The 11,976-nt window shown below is 71.9% G+C and overlaps 1 protein-coding gene across 1 annotated transcript; it reads right to left on the bottom strand.

Moving 5' to 3' along the window:
* Positions 1 to 19: 19 nt before the first annotated feature.
* On the bottom strand, positions 20 to 8,269 carry PLEKHG3 (pleckstrin homology and RhoGEF domain containing G3). Its single transcript, XM_067295862.1, has 17 exons — positions 8,176 to 8,269; positions 7,164 to 7,501; positions 6,861 to 6,961; positions 6,504 to 6,573; positions 6,345 to 6,391; positions 6,078 to 6,228; positions 5,432 to 5,566; positions 5,165 to 5,347; positions 4,850 to 4,942; positions 4,670 to 4,756; positions 4,501 to 4,534; positions 4,313 to 4,420; positions 3,691 to 3,765; positions 3,365 to 3,426; positions 2,836 to 3,015; positions 1,196 to 2,567; positions 20 to 1,093 (listed from the first exon to the last, which is right to left on the bottom strand). Exons 1-17 carry the CDS (start codon positions 8,228 to 8,230, stop codon positions 312 to 314), a joined length of 3,873 nt encoding a protein of 1,290 aa, XP_067151963.1. The 5' UTR covers positions 8,231 to 8,269; the 3' UTR covers positions 20 to 311.
* Between the last annotated feature and the right edge of the window lie 3,707 nt (positions 8,270 to 11,976).

Genomic DNA, 11,976 nt, shown 5'->3' with positions numbered 1-11,976 from the left:
CGCTTGGGAAACCAGAGAGTAACTTTTGGTTCGGTTCTGTTTTTTCTAATAAAGAAATCAAAGCAAAGGCCTCGCTGGCGCTGCGTGCCAGCCGCGGGCGGGCGGCCGCTGCCCCGGCCTGGGGGGCTGGCGCCGGGGTGGGCACAGGCCCCCAGCAGGCCCCCCTCTCCCCACGGAGCCACCGCCGGCACCTCCGTGCGGGCCAGGAAGCGCCATGGAGAGCAAGGGGGTGCGGGGCGGCCGGTGCCTGCCGCAGTCCTCCCCGCGGGTGCCGTAGCCCCCCGCGCAGGTGCCGCCCGCCGGGCGCCCGCCTAGCTGGCGGCGTTGAGCGTCTGAAATTTCTCCCGCAGGTTCCTGACGAGGCCAGGGCGGGCGGTGTCCGGTGGGTCCCAGGGCGCGGGCCGCGGCGGCGGCTCGGCCTGGCGCCGGCGGTACGCCTCCGAGGCCTGGTAGGCCTTGCAGCGCTCCACCACTGCCTTGAGGCAGATCTTCTCCCGTGTGGTGGGCGAGCGGATCTGCACGTAGCTCTCGGGGTCGGCGGCCGCCGCCGCCGCCACCTCGGTGCCCGGGGCCACCCGCTCCAAGACGATGACCCGCTGGCTGGCGCCCAGGGCGGCCTGGCCCGTGACGCAAAGCGCCCCGTCGCTGTTGTTGCGCTGGTGCTTGGGGGCGCCTGCTTCGGCACCGGCTTCGGCGCTCCGGCTCCGGCCGTTCACCGGCGAGGCTTTCGCCGCCGCCCGCCCGCTGCGCCCCGCCACCGCCGCCGCTGCCGCCACCTGCTCGGGCGCTGAGCGGCTGCGGTTCACCAGCGGGGGCCGGTGGGGGCCGGCGCCGCCAAAGGCCGCGTACTTGGAGCGCAGCTCGCGGACGTCGGGCCAGGCGAAGGGCTCGGCGCCACCGGGGCTGAGCGGGCTGCGGGAGGCCAGGCTGCCCGGCGAGGGCAGGCGGGGGCTGCCGGAGGACGGGCTGGGGGAGAAGCGCCGCGGCGACTTCTCCTGCGGCGAGGCGGCCGCGGAGAGCGGCGCCAGCGGGCGCTGCTCCTGGATCACCACCTGCTCATAGCTGGGCAGCGTCAGGGCGCGTTTCGGTGGACCTAGAGGAGGACGCAGCGGGGTGAGGAAGGGATCGAGAGGTTTGGGACCCACCACCCGCCCCGAGCACGCTCGCCGCGCCGGCCCCCCGCTCCGCGTCCCACCTGTGCCCGTGGCCTGCGGCTGGTCGTGCGGTGCCGCCGTCCTCAGGCGCATGTCCTCCTCCAGCTGCGCCAGGCACCGCTGGGCACCCGCCCGGCGGTTCTTGATGCGCAGGCTGTACTGGCGCGCCAGCTGGTACACCTTGGTGCCGGGGCGCTCGGCCGCCTCGCTGTCGGTGGCCAGCTGCAGCAGGCGCGGGTGCAAGGCCGGGGGCTGCGGTGGCTCGCCGGCCCCGGCGCCCGGCTCCTGCAGGCGGCCGGCGGGCAAAGGGCTCTCGGGGGCCTCCTCGGCAGTGGCGGCGGCAGTGCCCAGGTCGTCCTCCTCAAGGATGAGCAGCGGCTCGTGAAGCTCCAGCCCGTTCTCCCGCCACGGCCTCTCTGCCTGCCGCCACCCCGTGGAGGGTGGGCGGAAATCCTTGGCCGCCCCGGGCATCACTTCAGCCGCCTCCGGTTGCGCCAACGGGGTGGATTTGGGGCTGGCAGCCAGCACCCAGACGGCGGTCCGGGCACCGGCACCGACGTCGTGCTCCGGGGGTGGCCGGGGCAGGCTGTTGATGCGGAAAACGGAGTTCCTCACCAGCCCCTTGGGAATGTAGGAGAGGCTCTCGCGGCGCTTGATGCTGAAGCTGGCGTCCTGGTGCTCAGCGTAGTCATAGTAGCTCTTGATCTTATCGAGCAGCAAGCGATCCTGCGTGGAGAGCAGCGACTCCTTCCTGGGGCAGGGCAGGGGGTCCGGCGAGGCCGTGGCGCTGCGGGGCGCCCCGGGCTCCCCCTCCTCGCTGGCCGGGAGCGGGGGGCCGCTCTGGGCATCCGGGGCGCTGCCCTCCAGGCTGAGCACGCTGCTGCTGCGGCTGGGCAGGCGCGGCGTCGCGGTGCCCAGCGATGCCCGGCCCTCCTCCAGCGCCAGGCTGCTGCGGCGTGAGAAGCTGCTGCCGAAGCGCTCCGCAATGATGCTGGCTTGGTTCAGCACGGAGGGCGGGAGGATGCTGCTGGGGGCGTGCAGGGCCCGCTCTTCCTCCTCTTCCTCCTCCTCGCTGCTCAGGGTTCGGAGATCCTCCGCCGTCTCCGCGACACCCCCATCCAAGCATGGCTCCGGCTCCAGCTTGCCCCGCTCGTGCTGGCCAGGCAGCAGCGACTCCGGGGTACCCACCGACTCCCCGTCCGACCAAGGGGGCTCTTCGGGGTGCTCAGCCACCACCACAGGCACCCCCAGCACCTCGCCATGCTCCCCATCGGTGCCGGCCTGCAGAGGGGCAGCCAGGTGGGTGCCAGGCCCTGTGTCCATGCCACGGCGCTTCTCGCAGCTCCCTGGGCCTCGGCTGCTCGGCCTCTTGCAGGCTTTGGGTCCTTCCGGCACCTGCGGGTGCCCCGGGGCCTGGGCGAAAGCAAACGCGGGGCGTTACGGGCTGGAGGGCGCAGCACCCGCCTGGAGTGGCTCAGCTCGGGTCGAGCAGGACCACCGGCAAAGGTCAGTCCTGGCTGAGCCTCAAGCTGCATTAGTCCCCACAGCTGCCTCCCACCTGGGGAGGGCGGATGGCGGCCAGCACCCAGCCGGCACGCAGGACAGGGTGGGCAGACCTCGCGGGGCCGGCACAGGGCAGAAGCCGAGCGTCCGCCGGCAGGGAGGAGGCCAGAGCGGCTACCTGCTCGTCCTGGGGGCCCGCAGGCACGGCGTCGGCACCGGGCAGCTCCTCCCGGGAGTCCTTGTCGAAAGCCTCCTCCTCCTCTTCTTCCTCCACGACTCCCTCAGCCGTAGCCCAGGGTCTGGGGTGCTGCAGGGGCTCCCCTGCCTCCAGCAGGGCTCCGACGCTGCCGGCGTGCTGCTCGGGCGAAAGCAAGGGCCAACCTCAGCCTCCCCGCAGCAGGGCCAGGCTGGGGGCACGGCCCCACGCCTGCCAGCCTCCGGCCGGGCAAGCCAGGCCTGGTGGACGCCGGAGCGAGGCACCCCGCGGCCACCCCACGCCCCAGCCTTACCTGGAGACCTGCCAGCCGCACATGGAAGAGAGAAGAGCGGAGATTAGTGGAGGGGTCGCAACGCCCAAAAAGCGTCCCCGGCTCGCGCCACCCGCTGGTCGCTGCCTGCCCTGCACTTAGCTGGGCGGTGGGACCTGGGTGCCCCGTCGTGCAACCATGGGGTCCCTTCAACCCACACCTGCCCTACAAGATGCCCACCATGCCCGTGTGGGTCTGCTCACCTCGCTCCTCCAGCTGCTCCAGGATCTGCTTGGCAGGCTCTGCAAGGAGAAGCAGGGTGTCAAGACCAGGCCACGGTGGTGGCCCTGGGCCCTCCAAGCTGTCCCCAGCCCTGCGAAGCGCCACTGGCCGGGCACCAAGCCCTGCACCTAAGAAGGCCCCTTTGGGCCAGCCCTGCCATGCCACCCTTCTCCAGAAAGTCACCAGGCCTGGCACAGCCCCCCGGGGTCCCCGGACACACGGGGACGTTCACCCTGCCCCGCCGTCACCACCATCCCACCACCATCCTCTGGGCACATTCGCACCCGACTGCCTGCGCCCGGTGTGCCCATGCAGCCTGTCCGGCAGCGTCTCCGCATGGTCCCGATGCTGGAAGGGCTCTGAGGACGGGAGAGACACCCATTAGACCGGGCACCAAGCGCCCGCGTCCCCACGGAGTCCAGATCCAGCTTCCCATGCAGGGACACCAACGGGAAGCCCTGCCCCAAGCCGTCCGTCTCCCCACCCGCAGCACCAGCGTCCTTCCAGCACGGAGACCGGCCTGGCACGAGCTTCGGGGCAGCAGCCCTCCCCTCCGGTGCCTGGCCGATGGCAATCGGGCCCGCGGAAGGGCTCTCGGCTGGCGTCAGCCCAACGCCCGCTGGACTTTGCCCCAGGGACGCTCGCAGGGGAGGGACGAGCGGCCAGAACGGAGAGGGGCAGCGGGAACGTTCGGAGAGCAGGGCTCGCAGCGCCGCCTCGGCTCTGCCGTGCCAGGGTCACCGCTCAGGAGCCAGCTGGGGACCGGCAGCCCCAAGCTGCCACCCAAGACGGGCACGGGCAGAGGCGACGGCCTGGCGGTGCTGCCGGCGAAGCACGTCCGAGCCCAGAGCTCTCCGAGGGGCGCCCCACGGGGCGCCACGCCAGCCCGGGCCGCGTAGCTCTCACCTGACTGCCGGCGGCCCTGGCGCGGCTCCGCGGAGGTCTCCTCCAGGGGCTGGCACGACCAGCTCTTCTTCAGCCGCTCGGGGCTGTAGCGGGGCAGGCGCGGGGGGTCTGCAGGACACAGGGCAACACTGAGGTACGGAGGTGTGCCGGGGGCAGGAAGGGGGACCTGGGGTGCGGACAGCACTTACAGAACAAGTCCATCTCCAGGATGGCTTCCTTGGCCTGGCACAGAGGAGGGAAGGAGAGAGGTTGGTGGGTGAAGGCCAGGGTCACCCTCCCCACCGCCATCCAGGATGGTGGTGCCCTGGAGCGGGGACCCCGGCACGCCCCACAGCAGGGAGCCCAGCGTGTCCTCACCTTCTGGGGGATGATGGCATGGTGGTTCTCCAGGATGAGCCGCTTGATGTGGTGGGTCCACACACGCTTCTCCTCCACACTCTTGGCCTGCGGGGCAGGGCGGGCCGTGGGTCAGGGCAGTGGGGTTCGCCAGGCCCCACCAGCCCCCTCCCCAGTCCCTGTTGTGCCACGCTGGCCTACCTGCAGGCTGTACTGCTGCTTGATGTGCTTGTAGTGAGCCACGCTGAAGCACAACGAGTCCCGTGTGCTCTCGATCAGCATCAGAGAGGAGCACTGTGGGGAGACACCGTCAGCCCCATGGCCACCCCACAGCTGCCCCCTCCATCCCTGCACCAAGACCTCCCCACGTTGGGCAGCACCAGCACAACCGGGGGACTGGGGAGGCCTTGGGCTCGTCATCCCCCCCATGTAGCCGCAGTCGGACACAAGGCCATGGCAGGCGCCGGGTCCCAACTGCTGCAGCCCCATGGGTCCCGCCACCATGCCGGCACCCACCGGGATGTGGTTCTTGTAGACGTAGTGGTCCCCACGACGCTTGGTGATGATCAGGGCCTTGTCGAAGAGGAAGAAGGCCCGTTCATTGCGCACCCGCTGCACCCGGAAAGTGCCCTCCAGCACCAGCTCCCCATATGTGGTCAGGTCTGGCCCTTTCCAGTTCAGCAGCAGCGACTGGATCTCCTACAGGGCCCCAAGGGATGGACGTGTCAGGTGACCCACACCCAGAGCACCCTGTGGGGACCCTGGGGTCCCCCCGTTCCTCACCTGCTGGCGGATGGCGTGTTCGTGCTTGCGCTTCATGTCATTGATGTACCAGGCCACGCAGGTCATGGTGTCAATGGCCTCCACCACCACCTCATAGTCATCCCCCGTCTTGTGCTCAAAGTGCTTCGCGATCTCCTGGGGGAAGAGTCCGGCGCCAGTCAGGCGGGCTCCGCCGGCACTGCTGTGCTGGGTGCTCGTGCCATGCCCGATGCCTGGATAGCGTCGGGGAAATGCACCGTGCTGGGTGCCCAAATCGTGCCGGGTGCCCAAAACGTGCTGAGGGGATGTGCCGTGCCCAGTGCCCAAACTGTGCCAGGTGCCTAAACTGCATTGGGGAATACAATGTGCCAGGTGCCCACACTGCCCAGAGAACGTGCCACGCTGGGGCAACGTGCCACGCCGAGTGCTCAGACTGTGCCGAGGGGATGTGCCGTGCCGGGTGCCTGGACTGTGCTGGGGGAACGTGCCATACTGGGTGGCCCGGCTATGTCATGCCCCAAACTGTGCCCAGTGCCTGTGCCATGCCGTATGCTCATGCCCTGCTGAGTGTCTAGGCTGCACCAGGGTCCGGACCACACTGTGCCCTGGACCGTGCCAGGCACCCATGCCATAACGAGTGCCCATGCCACGCCAGGTGCCCGCTCACCTGGAGCAGCAGGTGGTATTTGAGGATCCTCTGGACGGGCTTGAGCAGGTAGGCGCCAAGGGGCAGCGCGTGCCGCATCTGCTCCTGGCACTCCCGGAAGAACTTGGCCTGCTGCTTGTTCCTCATGCACTCGGTCAGGGCCGCCACCGAGCTGCGGGGTGACGCGCACGTCCTTAGCCTTGGGCCAGGGCCACCCCGACCCAGCGAAGGACGCCCGGCCCGGCCCTGGCACCGGCCCTGGCCGCTCACGCGCCCCCACGCACTCACTTGGGGTAGTTGTTGCAGTACTGGGTGTAAATATCGAACTCCTGGCTCTGCGGGCATGGAGAGAGCGAGGTGAGAGCCTGGTCCAGCCCGCTGCGCCTCCCCGCTCCCCGTGCCCGCCGGGTCCCCACACTGCCCACCCCGGGGACGCCTGCCCCTTACCCGGGTCACGAAGCAGACGGCCACGGCTACAGGGTCGTTGTCGCAGCTGTCCAGGTTTTGCAGCAGGTTGCTGGGCAGAGAGAGCGGGGTCTTAATAGGGTGAGGAGGGTGACAGTGCCCACGCACACGTGTGTGCCAGGCACTGCCAGCATGCCAGAAGCACCCCAGGATGCCGGATGGAGCCAGAGTGGTACATGCACAGCATGCCCCTCACCCTGCCATCAGGCCTTCTAGCAAGGAGCTCCGGCCACCTCGCGGTGCCACGCTGCAGGAGCGCCAGCCCCAAGGTCACGGCAGGATGGCGGCACCCGGCCGCCCAACATCCCCCTGGCACACGGAGGCACCGTGGCAGCTCACCTGCTCAGCTCGTAGATGTCCTCAATGTTCCCGAAGAGCACGCTGACCTGCTCCGGTCGCAGCAACGGCTTCTCCGCATCGATGATCTTGCCCAAGTAACCCTGCCGGGCACCCGCGATCAGAGACGGCACCTGTGGGGCCTGCCATGACCCCCCCCCCCGCCCCGCGCCACCCTATCCTACAGGCAACACCCCACAGCCAGCCCCTTGGAGGCCCCCAGGCCAAGCGGGCATGGCCATGCCCGAGCCCCCGGGCCGGCGGGGAGCTGGAGGCTACGTCACGGGCTCCGGCCAAGCCACTCACCTCCACGATGCTGCGCAGATCCCGCACGTACGTGCGCTCCGACTCCACGATCTCCAGCACCACGCGCTCCACGTAGCTGGGCTCGGTGCCGGGGGCTCGGGCACCGAAGGGCGCGAAGGGGTGCCCGCTGTGGGGGCTCAGCCAGCCCCCCGGTGACGCGTTGTTGTTACTGTTGTGCAGCCCGCCGGTCCACAGCTCAGCCCCATCTCCGGCCGGCTCCTCGCCCGGCCCCTCCATGGCGCGGCCGGTGTCGGGCATGGGGCTCAGAGCAGGGCGCTGCAGGCAGGCAGGCACCGGCATGCCGGCATCTCTGGGCACCGGCAGGGCCCGTGACGAGTCTGCGGGAAGAGGCGGTGAGGTCAGGGAGACACGCAGCCTGGTCTGGCTCTCGGTCATGGGCAGACGTTTGGGGGTGAAGAGGATCAACACATCTCCAGGCAGCGAGGGCAGGGGAAGCAGTTCCCAGGATTGACCTGATAGCTGGATACCCCCCCGGGACCTTCTAGCCCCCACGGTTGACCTGATGGTCAGATACCCCCCCCGGGACCCTCTAGACTCCAAAGTTGACCTGATGGCCAGACACCACCCCCCCCCCCCAGGACCCTCTAGCCCCCAGGTTTGACCTGATGGCCAGACACTCCCACAGGGACCCTCCAGTCCACAGCATTGACCTGATGGCCACCCCACCCCACCCTAGGACCCTCCAGCTGCCAGGGCTCCAAGCTGGCTGTCCTCAGCACAGGGACGCTGCGCCATGGGGCACCCAGCTCAGCATCCCCCCACCCCCAGCCACAAGGTTGCGCCCCCAGCGAAGAAATCTCAGCTACCCGTAGGCCACCCGTGGCCAGCCATGCTCTGCCCTGAGGCGGTACAGCACCCAGCTCCAAGCCCGGCAAGCCCGGCACAGCCCGCCGGCACGGTGAGGCCTCACATGCTCAGAGGCCCAGCTCAAGGGTCGCCCCGCGCCTTCTCCCACGCCCACCCCAAACTTTGGGGGTTCGCTCCCTCTTACCCCAGAGCCGGGAGAGGCGTCCCTGGAGCCAGGGGACGCGCTCCCGGAGGAACATGCGGCCAGGAGAGCCCAGGGCCCGCCGGGAAGAGCCCTCCACCACACCTCGCGCCCGGCCCGGAGTCACGCCTCCGCCCGTGGGCACCCCCCCGCGCCGGTGCCGTGCGTCACCACCGCGCCCGCCAGGCCACCTTCCCGGGGAGCCCTGTGCCGGGCCTGCGCTTCTGGCGGCTGCCGCGAGCCGTGGGGCACCCCTCCAGGCGAGGCGAAGAGCCTGCGCCCAGAGCCGCCCGCCGTCCCGTCCCGCACGGCGAGGGGGCCCTGGGGCACCGCCGGGTGCTGCGAGCCTGCCCGGGGCCGTGACTCGGTGCCAGGTCCCAAGCTGGCGGCGACGCAGCCGGGGAGCCCTGCGCCACCCGGAAAAGCGGGGCAGCCCGCCGGGTCCCCCCCACGGGCGCTGCGCCAACGGGGCGGGATGGCGGCAGCGAAGGGTGCGGGGAGCAGGCAAGGACTTGCCGTGACGCTTTCTGGGAACGGGGCCATACGGAGGGGCGGCCGCAGCTGTCCGCGTTTCCGGAGACTGCTCCGAGCCGGAGTGGGGACCGGCCCGCGGCAGGCTGGCCGCAGCCAGCGGGGGCTCCCAGCTGAGCCGTGGCACCGCTCGGAGCGCCGTCCCGCCATCGCACCGACGGGACTGCCCCTCTCCCCTCCGGTCCCACTCGCTTCCCACGCTCCCCCCGGCCCCGCGCCGTGGGGAACCCCGCGGCCATCAGCCAGCAGGCGCCGGGGGCAGCCCGAGCCCCCCGCCAGCTCCCGAGGGTGCCGGGCTGCCAACCGGTCCGGCCGGTTCCCGCGGGCTCCTCCCCGGCGCGGGCCGTGGGGATAACAGCATTGGCGCCCCAGGGCCAAGAGACGGCGGCTCCTGGCCCCACTGGGGTGGGGGGGGGGGTGACCCGCCATCCCCACCGCCAGGCGACGAGACGGGGCAGCACGGTGGGGCCACGGCACGGCACGGGGGGGGGGGACACGACCAAGCACGGCTGGCCCCCGCACCCAGACGCACGGGGAGAGGAGGACGAGCGGGGGGGGTTGTCGTGCTGACGCCCCGGCGAGGGATTTGCGGCCTGCACTCCCCCCCCCAAAACGCTGCCCCCGCCACGCGGGGGCCTGGCGGGCTCCTGGCTGGCCTTAATCCGCTCAGCGCGCCGACCCGGGGATTACGGAGCTGGGCCCACATCACGGGGGCCGCTGGGCTCAGTCCCCCCCCCCCCCCCCAGAGGTGCTCCCGAAGCCCACACGCCCCTCTGGCCGGGACTGGGGGGGGGGGGGTTATCCCCCCGGCAGCACAACCGCAGCGGGCAGGCCAAAACCTCCGCGTTTCTTCCTGCCGCTTCCTCGGAGACGGGATTAGCCCTAACCTTAACCCCTCCCCCCCCCAAAAAAAACCCAGGCCCGCACAGCTCCTTCCCAAAGCCCCCCGCGCTCTCCGGAGCGGGTGGGATGCAGGCAGCATCCTGCTCGAAGGGCGCCGGAGCCCCTCGGGGGCCTCCTGCCTCGTCTTAAATCCCGACGGGGAGGCCGCCCCCTCCAGAGTGCCAGCCGGCCCGCCGCAGCCCCGTGCCGCTCTCTAGCGTGGGGAAACTGAGGCAGGGCACGGTGGGGGGGGGGGGGAGAAGGGCGGCAGCTGAGCCGAGCCCCCCACGCCGGGCAGCCCCCAACCCCGTCCGGCCGGAGGAGAAACAGCCACCGGAGCCATATAAGGGAAGGCGCTTCACCATTTCCAGGCGTTTTTGGATGCCAGCGGCTCTCGGGGGACGGTCAGTGCCAGCTGCCACGGCTGCGGCCGGCGCTTGGCGCGACGCTGCCGGTACCCACGCAGCCGTCCCCAAAGCGGCCCGGTTGGCACCACGGGCGCAAGCCAAACGCAGGCACCGCGGGGTGTCCCGGACACGGTGGGGAGCTCGCCCAGCCCCTCGGGGGCAGCCGGCGCTGGGGAGGATGTCGCAGGAGGGGGGGCCGAGCTGCACCCCCCCTTGGCGCCCCTCGTCAGCCTCGACGCCTCGCCCCACGGGTGTTCACGCCCGGCCGGGGGGCAGACGCGACCACCACGACGCAGCGGGGGCGGCGAGCCCCCCGCTTTGGACATGGGGGGGGGGGGGAGCCACGCTGCGGGGGCTGCCAAAGCCTCTTAGCGCCCGGAGCCGGACACGTCCCGCGACCGCCTAATCCCACCCGGGGGGGGGGGGGGGGACGTGGGGCCCGCGGGTGCTCCCTGCCCAGGCGCAGCTGGGGGGCCGGCGCTGCACCCCGTCCGCCCCCACGGGGGCCGCAGCATCACCCGCCCCCCACGCACGACCCGGGAGGGGGGGGGGCGCGCCCCGAGCGCTGCAGCCCCCCCGCTCCGCACCCTCCGCCGGGCCTTGGGCCCCCTAAAACACAGCCGCTGCCCCACGCGCTGCCCAGCTCCGATCCACACCCGCCGGGACCCACGGCGCCGCGACCAGCCGGGGCCCACGGCGCAGCGCGACACGCCGCCCGCGCCCCCCCTCGACCGCAGCCCCGTGCGCCCCGGCCCCCGGCGCCCCCCGCTTCCCGCCCCCGCGCCGCACTCACCGCGCGCCGCCGCCGCCGCCGCCGCCCCGGCCCGACCGTGCCCGCAGGAAGCGGCGGGCGAGCCCCGGGGGCGGGGACTGCGGCCGCCCCGCCCGGGCTGCGGGGGCTGCTCCGGCCTCGCCCCGGCCCCGCCGCGCTCCCGGACACGGACACGGACCCGGACCCGGACCCGGCATAGTCCCGGACCCGGACCCGTGGGGCACCGAGGCACGGGGCAGGGGTTGCCTGCACCCACGGGGGCTACAGGCACCCGAAGTCCCTATATGGGGTCGTGCCTCCCCATCACGGGGTCCCTTTTGGGGGACGGGCGCCCCAGCGGGGGCCCTGCTCCGAGCCACGAGCTGCCCGCCGGGTCCCTGCCCCAGGGTACATGGACACCCTGGCAGAGTCCCTGCCCAAGGGGACACGGGCACCTCGCCGGGGTCCCTGCCCCGGGGGACACGGACACCCTGGCAGAGTCCCTGCCCAAGGGGACACGGGCACCTTGCTGGGGTCCCTGCCCCGGGGGACACGGACGCCCTGGCAGAGTCCCTGCCCAAGGGGACACGGGCACCTCGCCGGGGTCCCTGCCCCGGGGGACACAGACACCCTGGCAGAGTCCCTGCCCAAGGGGACATGGGCACCTCGCCGGGGTCCCCATCCATGTGGGTGCCCCACTGGAGCCCCTACAGGAGGGGACACAGTCCCGGGGTGGCCCCACTCACAGGGCTGCCCCGGGTGGAGGTGGGTGCTGCAAGAGCCCTTGCCTCTACCCGGGCAGGGCAGGGGGGGCCACGGGCGGCGGGGCCTGGCGAGGCGGCTCCTGGGGAGGGCTCGTCCGCGCCGCCCGGGATGAGCTTTTTTCCCGCCGCCTTTGCTTGTCCGGCGCGGACTTGGCAGCGCTCGGCCCCTAGAGCGCGGCCCTTCCTCCCCGGCCCGTCTTGAGCGCTTGCCGGAGACGCACTAACCCCGAAACAGGATGCGAGTTCGCGAACGAGGCGATTTCCCCTTTCTCCGGCCGCGGTTCGGCCCCGCTGGCCAGCCCCACGCATCCCTCGAGCTGCAGCCGCCCAGCCCCAAAATAGGACCGGCGTCATGTCCCCCCCCCCCCCCCCCCCGACAGCAGGGGGACGAGCGCCAACCGCGGGCGCCCAGCAGCACAGCGGGGTTAGCGGGGCTTCGGGGCAGCAGCAGTCGTGCGCAAACGCTCTG

Source organism: Apteryx mantelli, chromosome 4, assembly GCF_036417845.1.
Source record: "Apteryx mantelli isolate bAptMan1 chromosome 4, bAptMan1.hap1, whole genome shotgun sequence".
In the NCBI taxonomy this organism is placed as follows: Eukaryota; Metazoa; Chordata; class Aves; order Apterygiformes; family Apterygidae; genus Apteryx; species Apteryx mantelli.
The sequence above is the reverse complement of the archived record's forward strand: the minus strand, read 5'-3'. Positions and strand labels throughout refer to the sequence as shown.